This window comes from Chionomys nivalis, chromosome 10, assembly GCF_950005125.1.
Source record: "Chionomys nivalis chromosome 10, mChiNiv1.1, whole genome shotgun sequence".
Lineage (NCBI taxonomy): Eukaryota > Metazoa > Chordata > Mammalia > Rodentia > Cricetidae > Chionomys > Chionomys nivalis.
The window spans coordinates 21639512-21664779 of NC_080095.1; the positions used below are offsets into that span (position 1 = coordinate 21639512).

General features: G+C 42.6%; 1 protein-coding gene across 3 annotated transcripts in view; it reads right to left on the reverse strand.

Moving 5' to 3' along the window:
* Nucleotides 1–1047: 1047 nt before the first annotated feature.
* Nucleotides 1048–25268, reverse strand: part of Vrk1 (VRK serine/threonine kinase 1) — a 72900-nt gene continuing 48679 nt past the window's right edge. For 2 of the 3 annotated variants that reach the window (XM_057783245.1, XM_057783246.1), the window contains exons 6-13: nt 24022–24130; nt 23814–23906; nt 21054–21186; nt 20213–20333; nt 19796–19854; nt 16260–16438; nt 5977–6067; nt 1048–1239 (exon numbers count right to left, since the gene is read on the reverse strand). In XM_057783245.1, the coding sequence (XP_057639228.1) occupies nt 1208–1239; nt 5977–6067; nt 16260–16438; nt 19796–19854; nt 20213–20333; nt 21054–21186; nt 23814–23906; nt 24022–24130 (817 nt within the window). In that variant the 3' untranslated portion in view covers nt 1048–1207. The remainder of the gene's footprint in view (nt 1240–5976; nt 6068–16259; nt 16439–19795; nt 19855–20212; nt 20334–21053; nt 21187–23813; nt 23907–24021; nt 24131–25268) is intronic. The other variant, XM_057783247.1, reaches the window with a different exon arrangement.

A 25268-nucleotide genomic window follows, 5' to 3' on the forward strand; every position in this document is an offset into this window, starting at 1 on the left:
CAGAAAAACAACTTAAAAAACAAAAAACTCGCCGGGCGGTGGTAGCACATGCCTTTAATCCCAGCACTTGGGAGGCAGAGGCAGGCGGATCTCTGTGAGTTTGAGACCAGCCTGGTCTACAAGAGCTAGTACCAGGACAGGCTCCAAAAACCACAGAGAAACCCTGTCTCAAAAAAAAAAAAAAAAAAACTCTACAGAACTTAAATTTGTTTTACAAATTATCATTTTTATAAAACTGAAACTTGCAAAAATAAAAAAACAACATCTACATGGGGGACGTCTTAGGGTTTCTATTGCTGTGAAAAGACACCATGACCACAGCAATTCTTGTCAAGGAAAACATTTAATTGGGGTTGGCTTACAGTTTCAGAGGTTTAGTCCAACATCTTCATGGCAGCGTTCAGGCAGACAATGTGCTGAAAAAGGAGCTGAGAGTTCTACATCTTGAGCTGCAGACAGCAGCCCACACTGGGCATCGCTTGAGCACCAGAGACCTCAAAGCCCACTTCCACAGTGACATATTTCATCTAACAAGGTCACACCTCCTAATAGTGCATTCAAACACAGGAGTCTATAGGAGCCATTCCTATTGCGACCACCACAGGAAGGTTCTGCACACCCTGCACACAGGACTTCCTTGGAAGGCACCAGGTACTTAACATCTTTGGTCTTGTACCACTGGGTGATCACTGTCTACTGTCCTATCGTTTACCTTCCATGCTAATCTTACATAATCTGACTTTCAAATGTGCATGTTTCTCACAGATACACTGGATTTACTGAACTCCTCCTTTGTGCATACAGCAGGCATTCAATTCATGCTTGTGTAAAAGAACAGAATCCATGTAGACCAAACTTTATTGTCGTAAAAAATTGTATAGTTACACCGAGCCAAAGAGACCTTTAAGTTCTGTACCTCCCTAAAAGCAAGGAGCCTACCTACTCTGGAGAGTGCACAGCAGCCAAGGTCGGCACACACTCTCAGGCCCCCAAACCATACAGGTTGTAATGATTAAAGATTCAGGGATTTTATAAACTATCTTTCAATAAAGTACACAAAATATTCATTTTAATAAAGTTTGTTTTTAAAAAAATAGCCATTTAATTATCACTACGACCCCACAAGACTCACATGAAAATAACACATGAAGTAGAAAAGGAGAAAAGTCAAATGAGTATGCAGAAGAGTTGATTCCTGGCAGCTCGCTTACTTCTGGGCTTTCTTTCTGGTTCTTGAACCTTGAAGAGGAATCAGAAAAAGTCACATCAGTAATCATTACTTCACAAAAGGGAGGGTCAGAAGCCCAAATCTCTTCATATCTGCCTGACTGACGTCTGTGGAAATGAACTCCACACGGGGCCTAGCTGCGGCTGGAGCGTCTAGGAACTGTCAGTTTACTGTTCAGTCGCAGCCCACCAGGAAAAGCACATCCCAGCATTTCTCACCAAGATTTGTACTATAAAATTTGAAACATTAAGTTCCAGTGCAACTTCCGAGTTTACACTTCCTGGGGATACACTGGGGTTACACAAGGCACAACAAGGAAGAGGGCTGCCTTTTACAGCCTGCTCCCCAAGCTCACAGGCAGGAGGGCACTGAGCTGAGCTAACAGGCCAGTCCTCCCTGCGCCCCTCACAGCCAATCCTGACCTAAGGCCCTAGGAACAGTTCCTATCCACCTCACAAAGGGATTCTTCTCCCTGGCCTGACCACACTGCCCGGCACTGATCTCAGGTTCTTCCCCAGCCTCAAGCTCTCTGGACCAGAATGACCCACAGTATTGGAATGAGGGCATCCTGGTAGTCGATAGTTAATCAACTTCTTTTTGAAAAAGAACAGAATTTTCTTTGAATCTGAGATAAAATTTCTAATCCCACACAAGTAATTATAGTTTCTAAAGGTATTCTGATCATGGGCGGTTTTAGTTACTTAGCTGGAAAATCAGTTTTAAAATTAAATTTTTTTCAGTTAGTTTCTGTTCAACTGTTCACTTCAGTCACAGCAAACTTTCGTGAGCACCATGCACCACTCACACAGCCAGTACACCATGGCTGACTAACAATCTGGGGCTTTTCTTAACTGTAATATAGTGGTAGCTAGAGGGGCTCATAAAGCCCGCCCCTCTATGAGTACATACAGGCGGAAATGGTTGCTGGGGTGGTTGTATAAGTAACGCCTCAACCAGGACTCTCTACCAACCCTAATAAAACTAAGTAACCAGGTAAGTAAACAGATGAAGAGGGAGTAGGAGGGAAGAGGAAAGGCATGTATGGGAGAGTGGCCAGAACAAACACATTCTACATTCTACAGAAGCACGAGTACCATGACAAAACCATCATCATGTATAATTAACCTACACTAATAAAAATAAGCTAAAAAAGACTGACCCAAGAAGAAATTAAAAGCTTTGATATTGCAAAATAAATTCCATGGTATATTTTGAGGTTTTCATTTCTAGAATGTTAAAGTCAAATCTACAAAGAAAATGAAAACTGTTGTGACTGTGAGGCTGTCCTGACAGCCATCTCCAAATCAACACCAAGCAGCTCACTTCTGGTGAGCTTTGAGTCCAAAGGCACATGGCAGACACGAGGTAACTGCCACGCTGTACTTAACCAATGCTCTCTTACAAACATCCTAACTTGACAGTTCACTCTTATGCTAAATATTACTGCTTGTCCCTGTGGTCTAGACTTAGCACTGCTTGCTGCAATTCAGAATGCTTTAGATTTAGAATGCAATTTAGATTCCTCTTGGAATCTAAAGATTCAGAACCGACCTTCATCCGGGAGTCTCTGCTGTACAGGGCAGTTCAGTGTTTTCCCTAATGATCAGTTCTGCTATACATATGTCTCTTTAAAATAAAACCATATTCACAACACAGTAATGCTGGCAACAGGTCTAATCATAAAATCAACATGTAAAATATGATACTTGAAAAATAAAATATACAAGTTTGGGGAAACCCTTTCACCGTTTTATAAATAAGTGAACGTGGGGAGCATCCAGCAGGGTTTTCTTATAAACATCTGATCCCTGACTGTTTGGTATTTTCCCAGCCCTTAGTGCTTGACGACTAAGTAACCCCCAGAAGAGTGGTCCCCCCACTGTCCTACAAGGACAAGCACACAAGCCATAAGGATCATGGCCACATCAACTAATTTTTAGTACAATTCTGAAATATTGGCACAGTTTTAAAATACCAGAATATACATGGTTTTTAAGACTTATCATTTTGTAAGAGGGGGAAATTACTTGCAGCAAATAACCAAATTTTCTCAATTGGTAAAAATTATGCCTTGCATAAAAATAAAAGGATTAGAGGCCTCAGTTCGTTCTGGGCACCACCCGTCACCCTCTCTTTCTCTCACAGCCTGCACAGTAACACAGAGAAAGCTTTCAGAGTGCGTGCCCACACAATAGACCCCCAACTATTCAAAATGAGTTTAGGTGTATCAAGAAAATTACACACGGTTTTAAAATGGTCTAAATAGATATTAAGGAGAGTTGCTCCCATTTTGCGAGGCACAGTATTCTAAAAGATCACACGGTGAGAAAAGTCTCTCACCACATTGTAAACCAGAAACTGTGTTTGAAAATAAAATTGTTAATGAAGAAACTGACATTTCTAGAGCTGTCAGTAAAGGCAGCCATTCTTGAAACACATTTATGACACAAAATCCTAAAGCTCCAAACCGCAAAATTCATGGAATTTATCGTATTTCTCAAAATATTAAAAAACACAAAAGCAGCAATGTGCCCTCTCCATGAAGTGACTTAAACTGATGACTATAAATGTATACATTTACATGACCCTTGGCCTGTTTTTTTTTTCCTTTCCTAGAATCAACATTTACCAACTACCTCAGGCAATATTTCTCCCCTATGAATATTCTAGTAGGAAAATAACTACCCTTGTACTTTGACGAGGGGGGGATGGCCTGCAATGAAAAAAAAAACAATCATTTAAGCAAAATGTTGGGCATAGTGGTGTACCCCTTTAATCCCAATTTGGGGTGGGGGCGGGGGCACAGAGACAAGTGGATCTCTGAAATGAAGGCCAGCCATGGCTACTTAGAGAGCTACAGGTCTGCCAGACATACATAGCAAGACCATCTTAACAGGGTGTGTGTGCGTGTGTGTGTTAACTAAGCAAAGTAATTCTGAGTTTGCATGAATACAGAAGAATCTGATTATTCTTAAGAAGTTAAGCAGCTGGGCATGGTTGCACACGTCTTTAATCAAGAGGCAAATCAGGTGGATCTCTGAGTTCTAGGCCAGCCTGGTCTAGGACTGCAACAGAGAAATCCTGTGTTCAAAAGCAAAACAAAAAAGTTTTCGAGCAATCGAGCAGTTCTAAATAAGGAGTATCATCTAAGCTCAGTGATACTTTCTCATAAGAACTGCCAGTTACAGTTACTACATTCCTTATTTATTTATTTATTTATTCATTCATTTATTTATTTATTTTGGTTTTTTGAGACAGGGTTTCTTTGTGTAACAGCCCTAGCTGTCCTGGAACGAGCTCCTGTAGACCAGGCTGGCCTCAAACTCACAGAGACCCATCTGCCTCTGCCCCCCACCCCAGTGTTGGGATTAAAGACCATTACTGCCTGGTGAACAGTTACTATATTCTTATATCAAAACTGCCAGCACTGAAGTGTTCATAGTTAAATGGAGAATTTTAAGTCACACACTCTCAAAGCGAAGACCTTCTGTGTTTATCGAGCAGCATTCAGGTCGCCTAACGACATACAGGCTAAGAGCGCATGTCTGACTCAGGCACATCTGGGACCCGCCTGGACAGACTCATGGTCTGGCCTACTACAACATGAGGCTTGCATCAACTGCAATGACAAGGCTGCTTTAAAGCTTGAGGGTGTGTTCAAAGGTAAGAACAGAACGTCTTCATCAGTACTACTTAGTTCGTTCCCACTCACTGTCAGAGCTGCTGCAGCTCGCCTCTGGCTGAGACATGCTTCCATGTATTGCACCTTGGGACTCCTCACTTCCTAGTAACAAAATGAACAAGACAGGGAAGGAGGCAGTAAAAAACAAACAGTAGCAAATGGGAGATGGCAGCATTAGAAGGAAAGGAACTACTGCAGAGCTTTGGCCTCCAGAGTGAACTGACGCCCTCCTGACATCCCAGGGACTCTCTGGGTAAATGCAGATGAACCCGACCATGTTGGATCCATAATATATAAGGACTAAATGCTAATAAAAATCAGGATAAAGGTGGCTGATTTTCAAAAGCTGCTTTCCCAGCATGTACCAGAGCCACTGTCAAAATACAGCGCTGGCCTAAGTCAGCAGGGCATTTATGCTATCCTGACATTTTTGCCCAAAACATGGCTATTCATCAGAAATTAAGAAATGCCCCAGGACCAACAAATAAACAAACTGTTGAGAAAGAGGAAGGAAATCTTTAAAAAGCACTCAGTCCAGAAAAGCACTGCATGGGGACACCAACACACAGACAAGTCGTCTTAGCTGGCCCGTGAAGATGCTGCCTTTGCTGACACCATTTCTAACTATGGTTTTACAGGCATTGCCTTCAGTGCCAGCCTCTAAAACTAGAAGTAACTTCAAATCTTTGCTTTTGCATCAACTACCCTAAACAGTGAAGTTTCCAAACTTCCTAACTGGCTGGGATGTGCTGCAGAGAAGTGGACTGTGGCACAAGCATGCCACGAGGTATATGACTCACTGTGAGGGAGTGGAAAGCTGTGGGCCTGACAGGCAATTCTGGTCTCTACCTCCTAAGTCCCAGTCACAACTGCTGTGAAGAGCAAGTGACATAATGTGTATATGAAAGACACTCCAATATACACTGTGCCAACACAAAACCTATCCACAGGATAGTTTATCATCAAATGGAAATTCTACGACTCACGTGGTTAGCCTGTCATATGGAAGGAAGTACAACTTGGGGCTGTACAAGGAAGGACTAAGCAAGCAATGCTCCTCACTTACGAGTCTGTATGGCCTCTTCCACCTGTGTATCCGAGCACTCCATGTCTTCCACACTACACGCCGTGCTTTCTTCTACTTCTTTCTTCCGCTTCTTACACATGAAAGAAAGTTTAAAAGACAAGAGAGAAAGAGATGTAGTCTTCTGCCCACAAAAGCAAATATACATAAATTAGCATATCTCCATGTAAGAGTCTCAAAACAAACAGAAGAACCTAACCGAAGGATCTGGAACACAGCCCTCCAGCAGTCAGCTCTAACTTCCCATGCTTTAGTCTACCACTAAGTCATACTTGATCAAGAAGAATTCTTTCAGGACATGAAATGTCTTCACAGGCCAGTGACATTCATACTTCTTTACAACATGGATGTAGGAAGATGCAAAGGCTGTGAGCCTGAGAACACGAACACACACACACACCTCACCTCACACCTAGAGTCTAAATTTGTTGGCAAATTCTGTTCATGAACCAGTATTTCTTTAGAATGCTTCTTAGCAAATACTTGAGTGCCATAAACATTGCTGAGTGACATTCTAAGCACCAAGTTCTCCTGGTGGCCTGGAAGTCGTTCAGATTCTCCACACTGGTCCTTCCATCTTCCATGTTCTTGGCTGTGGCATCTGGAGAACGGGCCCGTGTGTACTCCTTTGCCTTCCACTCTTCACAAACACTCTACAAGACTGAGCTGGTCCAATTCTGTGCTGAGTCATTTAATTAGTTAACATCTCTCTATAAGTGTATTTATAGAGGGATGTTGGCAATAAATATAAAACACATTTTTCATGTAGTCTTATCCGATGTATGCCCAAAGTAAAATGTGTAGCAGTCTGAATTCTATTCAAAGATTCTCTAAGTTCCTTGAAGTAATTCTGGATCAATTTAGATATGCATCTGACATGTCCCAGACTCCACAGCACGATGCAACAGGACGTCCTCACTTATACTGTCTAGCAATTAAGTTCAACTTCATCTCAGTCTCAGAGTGTTCCTTGCTGCAGGCCATTTTGTGTACACTGCAGAAGATAATATTCAATGACAGCACAGCATTCTTTCCCTAATGGTAACCACAGGTTCTGCCCTAGATAACAAAGCCAACGTGTGCAAGCTACCATGATTCATATCCAGTGCTTAGAGCCGCTGTAGGTGCATCACAACCAATCCCACTGTTTTAAGGCATGTATAAGGTGGCTGTAGAGGAACGTAAAGGAACCTAGCCTGTACCTGATGAATAACCCGATTAAACCTTAAGGAACTTTCAATGGCATTCACTTAGGAAATTTGTATAAGAAGGTACTGCTTCTTAAACATAGCCATGAGAACAGTTCTAACTTCACACAGCTGATGAGGGAAGGGGAGAATGCCTTACATCTTTCTTTTCCAAAGTGTTGCTTCATGATTACCATCTAAATCCTGCTGGGCTGAACAGATTGGCTCGATAATTACATACAATAACTGCAGTGGGCAGGTAACCCTCAGCTGGCACGGGCAGCTCCCCTGTGAGAGCCTCCATATGCAAGTGCACTGATGGAGTGCGTTAGGTACGTCTTTCCTGCCGGTTCACAGGCCTGATTAACGGCAGCCAAGACTCCAAGGTTAGTGTGTCAGCAGACTTGTGATGCATTAGGCAGGGATAAACACAGACACTTTTGTTCGTTCAGACCCAAATTAAGGAGGAATATTTCAACACTGTTCTGTGCTCCATATAGGCTAGAAAGCAGTTTCCAGATTTTTAGAGGGTAGTTTTGAAGTGCTCGTTATGAAGGGAGCTAGCCGGTATTTCTAACTGAAGAACCCAGCACATTCAATCTGTTTTGAAGCTTATTTAATAAAAAATGAGCTTTCGTAATCTCCATATAGGTGAATTACAAGGAATGAAAATCAGACAGCATTCAGCTGAGGAAAGGAACACCTGTGCATCAAGGAAGGTGGTGGTCACATTCACCCACACCCCAGTCAGGAAGCTCCTACCCAACTTTTCTGACAGCACATGCTGTCTGGGGAGAAAGGGCCTATGATCTAAAGATCACCAGTTAGCAAAATAAATGAAGTCAGTCTAGCTTAACACTGTAAGGATGGCACATGATTCATAGGGCAACACACAAAAATCCCAAACAACAAGCTGCTGGGTTCCTTCTGAGCATTTCTGCCAGTATCCTTACGCTTTGGGTGTGTGCGTGTGGGCTCCATCCGAAATGAAAAGCTTCCCAAGTGGCTGTGCCAATCTCTGATTCTCTGACAGTTCCCACAATGTCTCGCAGGTGCCTTTATTTGCATTTATAAATGAAACCAAAATACTGTATGACACACAGGGGTAACTTATAAAATACACATGGGATAGAGAGTGTTTTTAATTCAACATAGAAAAGGGTCTTAAAAAATAGGTTTATTTCAAACAACATTAGTATATACCCTACACATTATATTTTTAAAGTGTTCAGATATTCTAGGTTAAAATTCAGTTAATTAGTTGCTTCTCACTTCCAATTTAGAAACAGGAAGACAAATCAGCTGGCTATACTGGACTGATAATTTACTAATAGTCTAAACACTGACTGGAGACCAAGAGAGCTGTTTCAACAAAAAGGACAACAAAAATCTTCAGAGGCAAAACCATAGACCGATTCTCTGCTCAAGTCAAGCTCTAGAAAATCATATGCAAGAGCATGTGACAGCCTTTAGGAAACACCATCCAGACCCATGGCCATCTCCAAACAAGTAAGTGATGCTCTCAGGGTGCCCCTCCCCTTACTACAGACACCATTTTCATTTTAAAAACAAAGAACATATAGCCTAAAATTTGCAGCCAAAGATCTCCAGGCACAAATACGCACAAACCAGCTCATCTTAGTTGTCAGAGCCCAGTAAAGTCACCATGCAAATGCACACATTCAGACTGCTCTACTCTAGAGCAACTACAATGGGACATTAGTTACTAAGAGCAACTGGGGGAGAATGACATGAGCGACAGCAAACATGGTGTGCCACAGAACCTGCAGCCTACAGATTCAGTTAAAAAATAAGAGATGGGGAAAAATGAAGAGATGGACACAGGAAAGCCAAGGAGAATGTGCTCCTTGTTTTTCAGCTCAGGGCAACAAGGAGACTAGAACCCACTGCAGTCCTTGGGCAGATGTCTCCTCCTTATGTGACTGGTGAGTATGGAACAGCCATTGTTAACCACTGTGTATGTTTCCAAGGAGGAAGAATGCACAAGCCGTGCTCTTGTCAGAGTTACTTTCACATCTACTTCCTTCTGTGTGCTCTTCCAGGGTAGGGACTCAGTTCTACCCATTCCTCACCCTAGCTGAGCTTTAGCACAGCACTGTACAAGGATCTGCACATACAGCAGCTAATCAGCTACTGCAACCACGGCAGAGTTAGTTCAGTCTTACCTAGGTCTGCCAAATGCTGTGCTATTTAAGTGGAAACGAAATAATTAAGATACATTTGAAGAAAACATTAGAAAGTATCATTCACAGTTAGAAGAAGAAATTAAAAATGGGAAGTAGGCTAGGAAATGAACAAATGACTTTTTTGAGAAAGACGGATGATTTGAAGACTCATTCAATACTGTTAGAACTCAGTAAAATGCTTGTTGTCTGAGGTGGGGCAATGATGAAGACTGCTCCAAGAGGAAGGGACACTATAACATCTCTCCCCAGAGCACCAGCCTCTACCCAAGAGAAGACAGCATCTACTGTGTGGCTAGCACGGTGACTAGCTTCTTCTGAACGTTATAAAAACAAAATAAGATTAAAACTATCTGACATGATGCCACACTCCTTTAATCCCAGCACTCAAGGAGAGTAGATTTTTTTTTATTTATTTATTATGTATACAATATTCTGTCTATATGTATGTCTGCAGGTCAGAAGAGGGCACCAGACCTCCTTACAGATGATTGTGAGCCACCATGTGGTTGCTGGGAATTGAACTCGGGACCTTTGGAAGAGCAAGCAGTGCTCTTAACCGCTGAGCCATCTCTCCAGCCCCCAGGAGAGTAGATTTTTGTGAGTGGGGGCCAGACTGGTCTACATAATGAGTTCCAGGCCAGCCGGGGCTATACAGTGACACAGTCTCACCCCCCAAAAGGAGGGGATTAAAGTAGAAAAGTACTGCAGTTTTTATGAAAGCATTAAATACACACATGTTCAGTCTCTACACCTGGTTGCCTTTTTATATACTGTGTATAAAAATCCTTTCCATGTTTCACAAACGGATTCCTATATACATGGAATTTCATTCTATGAAGTATTCATTCTTAAGCAGGCATAACATAACATGCCTTCATGGCCAACTCCCAATTTTCCAGTTATTTATCTAAATTTAGACATTTGTCTAAATTTAATTCTCTTACTAACAATTTTAATCTGCTCTGGGGATAGGAAGAAGAAATACAATTCAAGTAATTTTGCTAACTATTAACAAGTTTAGGGAGGAGAGTTTTTAAAAGGAAAATGTTTAAATTCACAGTGTTCGTTCCTACATGGAAGGGTTTAACATGAGCACCTGAAAGGGTACACCAGCAATCACCAGCAACCATTTAGCTGTGCAGCCACTACCGATGCAGTCATCTGTGCCGGGCATCACGGGATAGCATCCTCTTTACCACCCATTTGCCTATTATGCAGCATGTTTGTGTCCCCTCTGGCTCGCCTCTTGAAGACTCAGAGAAAAGGCTGTTTAGGAGCCCTCCTGATACTCATTTTATTAGAAAAAACAGTTAATGAATAGGTGAGCAGAAAACCTAGCCAAAGCCTATAGGCACACTCCTTGCAGAGGTTCCTAGTAAAGTAGCAACTTAGGCCGAGAATGCTTCAGCTGTACATCTGAGGACATGTGCAACCTTTGGCAGCGAGGGCTCTCCTGGACTAACTCTGCCATAAGCAACCTCGCTAGTCACTTAAACTAAAGTGTTCTAGAGTCAATGAACTGAGCTCTAGAGACTGATGCCTGTATATTCTCTACTATGTTGGAATTAATGTGAAGTTTTGTCACTCATGCTTTCCTCGGAGGGCCCCATCACTTGTACCATTAATGTCAAAAACTTAAGATGTTTTAAGGACAATTCATGGGAAAAGGCAAAAATAGACAGCTAGTTATATGCCTTAATTATCTATAATATTTTATGACTAAAATCACTAGGAGATTTCCTAAGTGCCTTGAGCTTCTCTGAGGCAAACTACCCTACAGATGTTAGCAGAATGGCCCTAGGCACTCAGGGTGCCTTTTCTGAGACCGCCCCCTCCCCCACCAAACACAGACAATTTAGTAATTGCGGGGTTGGGTGGATGGATATGTGCATATGCAACCAAAGAACACGTGGAGGCCATAGAACAACTCTATGGAGCTAATGTTCTCCTTCACAGTTTCATGGGTCTGGAGATCAAGCTCGGGTCATTGGACTTGGAAGGCCAGCAGAGCTGCCAGCCCCCTCTTATAAGCTATACCACAGTGACTCATGTGAAGGCTACACTGTCCATATGAAAGTAGGTGGAAGGTGGTTCTGAAGTAGCCAGTTGACAGTCCAAAGCTTGAAGGATTACTTACTCGCAGCATCAAGTCCTCTGCAGACTCTCAAGTAAGAAAAAAACCCTAGGGCACCCACGGCAGATGTGATACAAGGTCACATTATAGCTGTCTGTCTCCATGATGATCAGTAAAAAAGCAAATCCCACCTGGGCAGCATACTAGGGCTGACCCTGTTGTCACAGTCACGGGTGAGCCAGTCCTGAGGGCATGAGAGCAGAAGAGCTGACCTCCCCCCACCCCCATGTCACCAATCTCTCTCATCCTCTCACAGTGGCAGAAGACACTGTAGAAAAAAACATTAAACAGGTAAATGGGCAACTGGGGTGAGGAACAAAATCTATGAAAAGTTACAAAACCAAAAAAGAGAACACTAAGCAAGCCCAAGCAGCACACAGAATTTCTATGTTCAGAATCATTAAAAATAGCAATCCCTATCCATAAAGAGACATAAAAGGCTATCACACTGGTAACACAGTCAGTTATGGATAGGAGAGAGGCTACTGGACCTTACCCATCCCTGCTGATCTATTGGCTACCAACAAATTCTGGGAGAAGGGGAGTTACCGTCCTCAGCTGTGCACCAACAGGTGACCCCACCAGGCTCCAACAAAGACCTCAAAACCTATGGTCACACAGACTGCCCTAGTTAAACTCAGTGGGTCACAAACAAATGACAGGGATGTGAGAGAGATTAATCTGAAGGAAGAAGAAGATGGGGGTGGAAGGAGTTTGGACAGGGTGGGGTGATAGGTCAGCATGCATACGTATACATGTTACGGTGTTAAAGAATAAATTTAGTTAAGGAAAAAGAAGAACGTGACACAAAGAAAATCACCATTTCCCCTAAAATATGACTGAAAAGTAGAGCAAACGAGATGAGTGAGCTAGAAGTCCAGAGAGCAGTTTCATCGAGAGAAGAAAATGCGCAAGAGTTCGATGTGAAAAAGGAAAGCTAGATTCCAGCTCCCAGATACCAGCAAAGACGGGGGACTGGGAGACGGCGGGGCGGGGGGGGGGGGGGGGGACGACGACTTGCATGCTTACAAAGATGTATTCTCAAGTTCCAAGTTGAGTGTTACATCTTTACACAAGGGTTCACCAAGTACCAAGCATACATGAGGTTTAAACTAACAAACACACCCATACACACACACAACACACACACACACTCACATTCTGTGGGAAAAAGTATGATGACGGGGTAGAATAAAAAGCAAGAGGCCTCAAATCTGGGGGAGGGGGAGCAGAAATCTAGTAACAAACAAAATTAACCAAACTGGAAGCTGAGGAATAACACAGCAGTGTCTTTGGCCAAATTACTCTTTCAGCGGAACAAATAGCACCATTTTTGGAAATTGTGGATTCATAAAGTTTACCATTTATAGCCCTCTTCAAAAAAAAAACTTATTTGAGCACATATTCTAAAAAATGAGTCCAAGAGAAAAGACACAGTAACAATAAAAAATACCAACAAAAATATAAAACTCAGGAATTCCACAGCACCAAGGACAAAAAGCACACAAAGAAATAACAGGAGACTTGCATTAACAACCTGAGACACGGGCTGTAGGGAGACATTCCTCTTATGGGGGAATGGATACAGATTCTAATTAAGTCTAAATGTTCACACACAAACAAGTTAAAATGTGTTAGAAAATAAGGGTGAGGACATTTGGGAAACAAGAATCCACAGCTTCTTCCTGTCTAAAACCTGAAGAAATGAACCCAAAACAACCATTTAGGGCATTTCTGCCACAAGCACTATGGCTCCAAGGCACCACTTTACAAACAGCTGCTGAAAGCAGTGACCAGGAAGAATGGAGGCACATCCAGGAAGTGAGGGGTGGTCCTATTCACCACTGAACCACACTGGGGACATCTTTCTAAAAACCTGCACCAGTAATCCCCAATCAGAAAGTGCAGCTGGGTGGTAGTGGCATTCAGTACCAGAGGTACTTGAGGCAGAGGCAAGATGATCTGTGAGTTCGAGACCAGCCTGGTCTACAGAGTTAGTTCTAGGACAGTCAGAGCTACACAGAGAAACCCTGTCTCGAAAAAACAAAATAAAAAAATAAAAGAAAGTGCTGGCCAGGTAGGGGAAATAGGGGTGAAGTGAGGGGCTGTACATTTAAAACCCCTCTGCAAAGGAAACACATCCTCCGCAGTGGCCCACCAAGAGCAAGGCCTGATAGCAGAAGAATCAAAAGCATTCATTATGTATGAGTCACCAGAACAGGTGTCAAAAGAGAAAATAAGAGACACACAGAGCAAATGTCAGAGACCAGATCTTGCTTTTATGGCAGATTTTCCAAGACCCAAGCAATAACTCAAGAGCTCACCCCTTTAACTAGGGAAGAGAACTAAGGCACCTAGTAAGGAAAAACAGATCATAGGTCTGACAGCACAGGTTCTCCAACAGGTAGGTAATGTGATTAACAATACTGAGCTCAAATCCCAAACTATGAGTGGAAAAAACAGCTTTGTAAGATATAAAAGTCAGACACAGACACAATAATCCAACAATCCAGGCAGAGCTTTCCCCACTCAATTAAATACAATCAAGAGAAAAGTCACCAGCAAGTTAAACACCAAAGGCAAAAGGAGAAAATAAAAGAGGTTGGAGAGATGGCTCAGTGGTTAAAAAACAAAAATTTATAAATCTATTCGACAATTAAAAAGGGATTTTAAAAGCTAATGGAAAGTTTTTACTGATTTATTTTTATTAGGTGTGTGCACATACATGCATGCACACAGACACACACATATAAAAGCAGGTACTCACAGAGGCTGGAGGCGCAGATGCTCCTAGAGCTAGAGTTATAGACAGTTATGTGCTGCCAAGCATAAGTTCTGGGAAACAAACTTGGGTCCCTGCTTAAGCAGGTGCTCTTAACCACTGAGTCATCTCTCTAACCCCATTGAAATTGTTTTTAAAAGCAAAAGCAGTTCGGTTTGATACTACATGATTATAATCTCAGGACGTAGGGGGCTGAAGCAGGAAGAACTAATTTGAATACAACCTGGGCTACATAGGAAGAATGAATCAAAAGAGGCAAGAGGAGAAGAAAAAAAGAAAAAAGAAAATGTCCAGCTAAACAAATAGAACAATAACCGTCACAGTATTCATGTATTAAAAACAGCCAAATCTAGAGGACAACTGAATGGCATGAAGGGAAGGTTGAGAATTATCAGACACAAAGAAATAATTAAACCGCTGAGACAAATTATACATGGAAGATGTGTATGGTCTCCACAGCAGAAAACCACAAAGGGCACATGGAGGGAACCAATCAGCTGGCTTGAGGGTGCAGGCACTTGCCACCAAACCTGATGATCTGTGTCCAATTCCCAAAACATGGTGGAAGGAATGAACAAAACTCCCCAACAAGCTGCCCTCTTAGCCTGCACAAGGTGCGCACATATGTACACACACTTACCCTTTAGGCACCCACTCTCTCACTCTGAGACAAAGAGTGTGTGCGTGTTGTTCATGTGTGTTCTTTAACTATTGAGACACAACAGAGGTAGGTGAGAAAACACAGAAGGAAAGCTGAGGTAAGCCCCATTCATAGAAGAGACTGCTGCAAAGACAGCCATTCTTCCAGAACTGACTCATCACATCCATGCAATCTCAATCAAACCTCACACTGGTTTTTGTGAGAATACTCTGACTCTAACATTTACGTGCACGTGAAAGGGTCCCCATTAGCAAAGTCAATTCTAGAGAACCACTAGGTAGGCACTCACTGGATAGCAGGTGTCCAGAACAGACAAGACATGGTGACCTGAGAGTCACTGCAACACTGTGGGACCCAAGAGTCTTTCCAGTAAGTGCAGATCAACCAGCAATTCACCATGGGAGGCCCCATCTGCAATTATAACACTGGCGAGGCTGAGGCAGGGGGACTCCAAGTTTAAAGCCAACCTGGACTACACAGTGAGTTCAGGCCAGCCTGAGCAGTTAGTGAAGTCTCTAGGGAAAATCAACAGTGATACAGCCCCGTAGGAGTATGTACATAGTGTGCATGGAACCCCAGGTTCACCCTCTAGGGAACGGTGGCAGGGGTGGGGTGACAAAGCAAACGAAACACCCCTCGTCTGCTCCACTTCGTTTTACAAACAAAAAGATGAAAATCCAGTCAAACTAAGAACTTACTTCAGTTATATGACCACCAAGCAGCTTCATAATTTTGCCACAGGCAAATCTGAATGTTTTATAATTTCTTTAAAAAACAACAACAACAACAAAACTATCTTTTCTCATTTTACATGCCAATCCCAGTTCTCACTAAAGGCACCAGCAGCTCTTCCACAGAACTGGCCATTACTTCTTAGTATTTCTCTGCTAACAGCTGAGTCCCTTGAATGCAGATAAACCCAACACTCCTTTAAAGATCCCATTCATGTTTGAAGGCATGCCAAGCCAAGCCATATGCCAACTTTCAGAGACATTTTCACCATATCCATAAACAAAGAGAAACTGAGGCAAGACTAAAGGTCACCCAGCAGAAAAGAACTCCTATATTCAAGCTTCAGTGCCCCACCAACACCTGTCCTCAGATCCCGTGAGGTGGTTCAGACATTTAGTAACCTGCCCCTGTAATGATGTAGGAACTCCACGTCCTCCTGTTCCCAGTGCTCTGCACCTGCTCTGCTGTCAAGCTGCCCCCCCCCCACATGGCAGCAAACCCTTCACCTGCAACCCTGCCTACAATGCCTATTAAAATGAATCCAAAGAATACCCAGACTCACCTTTGAAGCTGGCTTTGTCTTCATACTTCCATTCTCCACAGCACTAAAATCCAGTTTACCGTCATCTTTACTTCCTATAGCTTTTAGTCCTTGTGAAAGAATGTCACGTAAATTTTGATAAAGAGGTTTTTCAGTGTAGTCCAGTAATTTCACAGTTTCCATGTACTTAGCAATTTCACCTAAAACAATGACACATTTTATCACTTTTAGTCACAAACCCAATATGTCTGTCTCATTCCTAAGAAAACAGTCCATGGCCAATGTAAAATTACAATACAAGTGGGCAACATGCTAAATAGAAACCTTGTTCTCAATCAAAGCTCAATGCACATGCTTTTAAGTCCAAAAATTAACAGGTAAATAAAAGAACATATTTTGAGATACAATGTAAAAGACATTTCTGTCACCATAAGAGACAATAAGAGAACATATTCAAACACACATAAAATGTAAACATAAAGGAATTCAGAAAGTAGTTTGTCCTGAACTGCAGTGACCCCAGAAGCTATCAGTCCTGCAATGAAAAGCTGTATGCCATGAGGTGAGAATCAGAGCCCAAGAGCAGATTCAAAAGCACAAGACAGGGCAGAGAGGCCTGGGTTTCTGCATGAGAAGAGACCTCCCTGGCAGGGTCAGCCCCTCACAAAGATTTCCCTCGACACACACAGGCATCCACTGCTTCATCATCAGAGCCTTGATTACACAACCACTACTTCAAGCCCCAACTCCTGACCGAGTTAAACACACACACACACACTGCAACCCATCAATCTCTCTGGTGTGTGTCACTGGAAATCTTATCCTCCCAGCTCAAACCAACATCTTTTCAGTCTCCCCTCTACTCAACATGAATATATGATGCTCTTTTGCCAGAGCAGCATCCATGCATAGATGCACATATAACTACTAGTTTAACTATGTAAGTGCCACTGTATGCCAGGTTCTGTTCTGGACAGCTGAGATACAGCAGGGGCATAGGGGTGGTCTCAAATCTCTACTATCTTAACAAGAAAAAAAGAAATCTGAAACACCCAAGACAGTATGGTCAAAACACACTGTATGAAAACATTAAAAATATATTTTTAAAACTCCTGAAACAAACATTAGTATGTCTGGCAAAATAACCAAAAGCTTCTGTTTTAGATGAGAGGCAGAAAACTCCACCTTCACCACCATCTACGCAGAACACAAGAACCAAGTTTGTTTTAGCTGGCATCTAAAGGCAAGAAAATAGGTCAAAGGGCGTCAGAGCACCTTCAGGAGCAAACAGCATGGCTGGGCTTGCATCAAGGTCTATGAAAAAAAGGATTTGGCATGCAAATTTATAAGCCTAGCTTTCAGGAAGCTGAGGCTGAATGAGCACAAGTTCAAGGCCAGCCAGGGCTACACAGAGGAACCAAGTACTGGCATAAAGGGAGGGAAGGAAAGGGAAAGGAAACAACAAAGCAAAATTCCTACAGCACAGTACAGAATACAAGGTAAAAATACATAAAAATCTGCCCTGTTTTTATATACTGTTAGAACTTGGAAATGAAATGTTCAAACCAGAATACTTAACATAGAGCAACAACAACAAAAAAAATCAGTTACCCAATGTGACTGTAATGACAGCAAGATTTCTGTGGAGGCCAAAATACAACCAGAATTTAAGGAGGAATTTAATGGAAGAGCCGCCACAGTGGGCTGGAAGACAGGATTACAAAGGCGGTGGCTCTTCAAATCACAGCAGACTCGCTCCGAAGCCCAGCAAACATGAGGGGACTGACAGTGATGTGAAAACTTCAACAGAAATGCAGTCAAGATCAAAGTCAAGGGGCTGGAGAGATGGCTCAGCAGTTAAAAGCACTGGCTGTTCCTCCAAGGATGTGGGTTCCATTCCCAACACCCACATGGCGACTCACAACCATCTGTAACTCCAGTTCTAGGAGATTCAATGCCCGCTACTGGTCTCTGCAGGCACTAAGGATACCTGTGGTATTTAGACAGAGAAAAATATCAAAACACACAATTTTTTTTTTGAGACAGTTTCTGTGTGTAGTCTTGGTTCTCCAGGAACTCACTCTGAAGACCAGGCTGGTCTTGAACTCAGAGATCTGCCTGCCACTGCCTCACAAGTGTTGGAATTAAAAGTGTATACCAGTAATTCTTATTGAAAAAGAAAAAAAAAAAAGAAAAAGAAAGTTGGGTTTAAAAAACAACAACACCACGTAATTACTTAAACCACCGGATACTGCCAGGCAGCAAGACCAAAGAGAAAATTGCAATATCTGATAAGTATAGATGAGGACGAGACAAAAAGAACAATTCGAAGAACAGAGTCCACACAAGAGTTCTGACAAAACACCAGAAGATAAAGGAAGTCTTTAAGATAGGATACAAAGTCAACTGAATATGACCCTTCTCACACATAGTCAAACTGAAATCGGTCCTGTGCAGCAGACAAGACCCAGATATGCAGTAGCATACATAAACAGTGGAATGTAGATATAACAGAGCACCACACAGACATACATACAACGGAAGTCTTAGTGCACTTGGCCCAAGACTGAGGACAGAAACGGATGGTAACAGAAGGACACACTGCAGAGTGCTCCCCAGTCCTACCCTCAGCGGTCTTCCCTCAACCAGGACCTAGAGGTAGTTCTTGTCTCTAGAATAGTGGTTCTCAACCTGTGGGCCACGACCCCTTGGAGGGGAGGTCCAAATGGCCCTTTCACATGGGTTGCCTAAGACCATCCTGCATAGCAGATATTTACATTATGGTTCATAACAGTAGCAAAAATTCAGGTATGAAGTAGCAGTGAAATAATTTTATGGCTGGGAGTCACCACGACATGAGGTGTATTAAAGGATCATAGCATTAGGAAGGTTGAGAACCACTGCTCTAAAAAGTAAAGCCATTGGCATCCCGTCTATTTCGAGCTGTAGACTCTTGATCAAAGTAAAAACCAGTGACCTCATGATGACCAAAAAGGACAGTCCTCACATCCTCTAGAGCAGTCTCCCAACCTCCACACAGCTACTTCTTCACCTCCTCCCTACAACGTTGCAGTATCCCATCCACAAGGCTGTCCTTGGCCATGCTGCTCAAAATTTAAAATCTCTTTCCTACTCTCTGTGCCATCTCTACACTCCCAATTCCATTGCCTGTCTTCTTATTCTCCAGAGGACTAACAACATAATGTGCTAACAAAAATCACTGTTGTGTACTTAGCTGCAGCAAGAGTGCCAGCATCCTGAGGGCAGAGGTAAGATGCAGCCTGCACTAACAGCAGTCTCTGGCACATAATACAACCTCCATAAACACTGGCTAAGCGAACAAAACATGCTTCCCCTGATGAAAGCAAAGGGTAACCATATGAGGCTCCAAAGCCCACTGACCAGCTTGCTGACAGGCTCACTGTGCAGAGTTGCTTTTGGGAAGAAGGCACACCTCCAACAACAGTAACGTCCTAAAATGCCCAGGCTCACAGGCAGAGGGATTTTTCCTTCCAGAAACTAAAAGCTCTGTGAAGGTCTATGGAAACCTTCCCTACCTGGCTTGTTCTTCTCAGGAAAGCACTTCTCCATCAAAGCTGCGACATTGTCCCTGTATCTGTTGAGGAAGGAAGGAATGCTTAGTGACAAGTGCCCAAGTGTGTTCTGAGCTCAGTCCCTACCAGGACAGCACAGCAGGAAGTACTTTCAAGAAAAACAGCAAAGTTCAAAGAGCCCTGCCACCTCACCAGCACCTTCTACTTTAAACATCACTGAGCCAGGTGTAGTGACTATGGCATGCCTATAATAGCAACATTCAAGAGGCTGAGGCAGGAGGGCTGCTCAGCAAAGCACTGTCTAAAAAATAAAATAAAATAAATAATCTAGAAAAAAAAAACCCAATAGGTCTTGTCAGGATATTCTGACTAAAATCTTCTATCACCACCCCACCCAAAACAATGTAAGATGTCCCTTACCTAATTTTAGAATCTCTAACGTAGTTGGGATCTTTCAAGTTATCCTCCCAAGGAAGACAGCCACTGAGCCACTGGATCATGCAATAACCAAGTATTTCCAAATCGCCACGTCGTGATGGGGCTACAAACACAACAAGATCAAGCAGAGTACAATAGCTTTCCAGAAAGACAGAGCAGTCCACTCAAGCCTCCCTTTCGGCAGAAACATTTGTCTGAACGTAATGAAAACATTGAACACTGGTCTGTATAAAAGAAATATTTATCTACAACTAATAACCCAAACTGGCTTAAACTTACTTAACCCAAACTTACTTAAAACCCACACTGAGAAAACTTAAGGTTTCACACTGCTACTACTGTCTAGGAAATACAAGTCTGAAAGCACCTCACATGCACTGTTATCTTTGGGAGACCTAAAAAAAAAAAAAGCTATTAAAATGTTGACACTCTAAATACTGTGAGGTCCACCACAGCAAAAGACATAAGACACGGGACTAAGCTAGCTTACACAAAAGCTACTCGCCATAAAGGCATAGTACATAAGAAACCAGGATGTAGAAAACAAAGTCGCACAAAGGTGAGCTATGGGAACCCAAAGATCCAGTTATCCCTGAAGGGCAGGAGCATGAACAAGGGTCTTAACCCACTGTAGGAGCCAAACCTTTGCCCTCTTTCTCATCCCACTCTGCTTCTTCCAGTATTCTTATCAGTCTACTTATTTACTTAGCATAATTAAGTATAGAAATTCAGAAGGAAACATCAGTACAGACCACGGCGGACACACCAGGTCACTGTAGACACGGCAAGCTACTGTGGACACAACAGGCCACTGTGAACATACCCACGCCATTGTGCGCATCGATGCTGGTGAACTCCAGTGTGCCATCATGGCATCTTTTGGGATCTTCTTTGTACTCTTTATGAACTCCATCTGGGCAGTACCGATAAGCAAGTCCATAGTCTACCAAGTACACCTATAAATTTCCAAGTGTCAAATTAAAGACAAAAATCAACCCACATGTATCACTCAAAAAGTTCAGAAATAGCCGGGCGGTGGTGGTGCACACCTTTAATCCCAGCACTTGGGAGGCAGAGGCAGGCAGATCTCTGTGAGTTCGAGGCCAGTCTGGTCTACAAGAACTAGTTCCAGGACAGGCTCCAAAGTTACAGAGAAACCCTGTCTCGAAAAAAACAAACAAAAAAAAGTACAGAAACAAAATACAACCACTTGGGGGTAAATTAACCTACGAGGGCAGATTAGCAGCTCTCCAAACAAGTCAAATCTAATATGAACACTGTAGAAGTACTGAACCAACCCCTACCTCCTCTGGAACGCTGGGAACTGCACCTAAAGTTTCATAAATGCTAAACATGAGCTCTGCCACTGAGCTATTATCTCTGAGTAATTCTTACCCTTTTTTTTTTTCCATTTTTCAAAGCAGGGTTTCTCTGTGTAACTTTGGCTGCCTTGGAACTCACTCTGTAGACCAGACTGCCCTCAAACTCACAGAGATCTACCTGCCTCTGCCTCCCAAGTGCTGGGATTACAGGTGTGAGTCATCATTGCCCAGCCCTAATTCTTACTTTTAAGAAATCTTATTTTGCTTGCAGTATTGAGTCTAACTCAGTACCTTCCTCTGCCACTGAGCTACCCAACCCTCTCACCCAAGAATTTTTACTTTTAATAACTGTGAAATGACCATGAAGCGACAGTTCTTAGAAACTATTCCACTTTGCATATTTTCTCAGAAAAGTGTGTGCTAAACTTCTAACTAATCCTGAGCAAGGCTTACTGGTGTCAAGTTTTTCTTAGAGTCTAGAACATAACTATCACACAAAGTAAGCTTTCAAGACTCTTTCAGCACACAATACAACAGCTGTCTTCTCTTGATTCTTTACCTGCAGGCCTATTTACATCATAAAAATTATTCAAGGACTAAAATAATATTCAAAACTTTACATGAGGTCTTTACCTACAGTTTAAAATACTACATATAAAGTCGAGACTTCCAGATTAAAGTTAATTTGGAACGCAGACAGAGGAATCCAATCCAATCTGTTGCTCTGACTAGCACACAACATTAGTACGTGTGGCACCCATCTGATAGCCACACATACCTGATTCTCTGTCACAAATGCAGGCGCCCATATACATGTGAGCACAAAGATGGGCTGAGTACTGGGAAAGTAACCCCATCCACGCATGCCTGAAAGGTAGGAGAGATGCACATAGCTGTCAAGTGCAAACTAACAGTAGTCAATTTTTTAGTAGGACTAGGCAAGTCCCTCCTACTCCGGCTAAAGGGACCTCTACTGTTCAAGTTCTTAGCTGTGTTCAAGGAAACAGCTCAAATGAGATGGCTGTGGAGAGGTGTGTTGTAATACGAGCGGCGGGGCTGCGTCCCCGGCACCCGGCCGCCCGCATGGCTTATGCCCCAAAATAATTACACGGAAACTGTATTCTTTTAAGCACTGCCTGGCCCATTAGTTCCAGCCTCTTATTGGCTAGCTCTTACATATTGATCTAACCCATTTTTAATATTTTGTGTAGCACCATGAGCTGGCTTACCAGGAAAGATCTTAACCTGCGTCTGTCTGGAATGGGAGAATCATGGCGACTCACTGACTCGGCTTCTTTTTTCCAGCATTCTGTTTTGTCTACTCCACCCACCCTGCTCGCTTTCCCTTCCCCCACTCCAGGCCACGATACAGTCGCAGAGCAGCGACCCCCACGGAGCAGTTAATCCCCCTTCTGAGGTGAACCCTGCAATGCCTCACAGAGCGCCCTAGCACAGCAACTCTCTTTCTTTTGGTGCACTACACATATCCCTGATGACCTCCATAGCCTATCGAGGGGAAGCAAACACAGTGTGGTAGAAATGGAGGCAATCAAAAGAAAAGGGGAAATCTAAGCCATAGGTGGTCAAGTTCATAGAATGTGGACGGACCACTGCACCAAACCAAGCACTCAGAACTTCCTTCTTATACAACACCAAGAAGTGCCATTCCAGCATCTTCTCTGCATAAAACATGGAAATGACTACAAGCATCCTGTATGTCACTGACAACCGAGCTGACTCCAACACAGGTACACAATAGAGCCTTCTCCTCTTAAACACAAAACTGCAAAGGGAGCGAAGCAGACTGAAGATGCACACCTGCACTGTGCCCTAAGGACAGACAAGTTCAGACTGCTCTGGCAGTCTGTACACCAAATACCAAACTTTCCGAGTAGCAGACACATCTGACGGAGTTCTTGAACAAAGGAAATTTTAAAAGGTGACAAAGCAGACAAGCAAATCTAATTCATTGGTGCACTATATAATTTTAAGCTTCCACTCCCAAATAGCTATTTGAAATTCATTTTGTATCAAGTACTTCTAAATATTATTTAGGACAAATCAGCCAACTTGATAAAGTGCCAGCAGTTCAAACTGCAGCAAAAATGCAGAATGGCAACTATATAAAAGTGTCTGAAGAAACAGTACTGTTAGTGTATCTACAAAAAAAAATAAGCAGAGCTTGTAGAGGGTTCAGCCCAGAGCACCCTACTTGCCCATGCAGCATGTTTTACAACAGCAAATACTGAAGTTCTAAGGACCTGGTCAGGGTTCTTGTAGCTCAGAAGAAGGTTGGAGGCTTTGATGTCCCCGTGCACATACTCATGCTCGTGGATGTATTCCAGGATATCCAGCTATGGAGAACACACACAGTAAATTAATGCAGTACCAAACACGGCCAGCAGAGGACTGAGCTGTGACAGAAACAGCCCTTACTGCATCCACAAACAAGGATCAGAGCTCACATACAATTCTTAAGCTTAGCTGCAAAACAGTTTTCCGAGAAAACCTTTTGGCATTTGCTTCATATATTTTCTGAAGGTCACTCCCAAAGCGGTCCATTATCATAAACCTGTAACTGAAGACAAACAAGGAAAGTCAATGAGGGAAATAACTAGGAACATGCATAGCAATGAATATTCTCCCTTCAGATTATGTCAAATTATGCTTAATAAGGCAGTATTATAAAAGAGGAGGAAAGGGGAATGAACACATACCATAAAGATTTCTCCCATCTAGATAGAAATCTCAAGAATTCAGACTGATGTACTATCCTGTCTTCCTGGGTCTAAACCAGTTTTACAGGAGACAACACTCAATTTAAGAAAATGCCCACACAGACTTAAGCAGACCCATCTCTAGTGAAACACATCCACTTGGCTTTTAGTGCGGGCACTGATTCTTCTCCTGAAGTTAACTGCTGTTTCTAAACAGGAGCGTCCTCCTGTGACTGTGTCTCCATTTTTAATGTATATCTCAGCAATAAAATGCTCTGTTAAATCTAGGCTGTCAAGAGGTGGCTTAAAAATCACACTCAGTAAAACTGTCCAAATGGTATAAAGCGATTATGTATTAAACACTCAATGGTCAAGATTTGGAAATGAAATACCCCGCAGAAATGACAAATTTTGGTTTTACCATTTACCTGCATGTCACCTTGACCAAGTGATATTACTTCCTCTAGCCATAACTTCTAGAAATGAAATGAGGAGGTGGGTCTCATCCTTCCGAGACGCACTAGAGACCTGTAATGGCACTACTCAGCTCCTCTAAATGTCACTCTCTCCTTCAAGAGTTGGCCAAAGTCTACTGTGTCTACTGAAATCATGAAGACAGACACACAAGAGAAAACTCCCCATGGGATGAGCACACAGCCATAGAAGTCAGCTGGTGCATCTCACCCCACAGTGTACCTCCCCCAGGGCACTCGCCAGGCAGGTGCTCTTCCATCCTATTTTACAGAACATTTTAGTGCCCTCCCCTCAAACCAAGTGGGCCCATGGTTTGAACCACTGTCTCCACACACTGGAATAACAGTGTACAACACAAAAGTCACACTTCCATAAAATAGGTTTTTATGACAATAAAATATGGTGAGTTACAAGGAAACAGTCATAATATAAAACATGGTGTCATAATATAAAATAATATATAATATAAAATAATATATAATATAAAATAAAGGATCCTATCCACTTTTTGAACTAGAAGAGAAT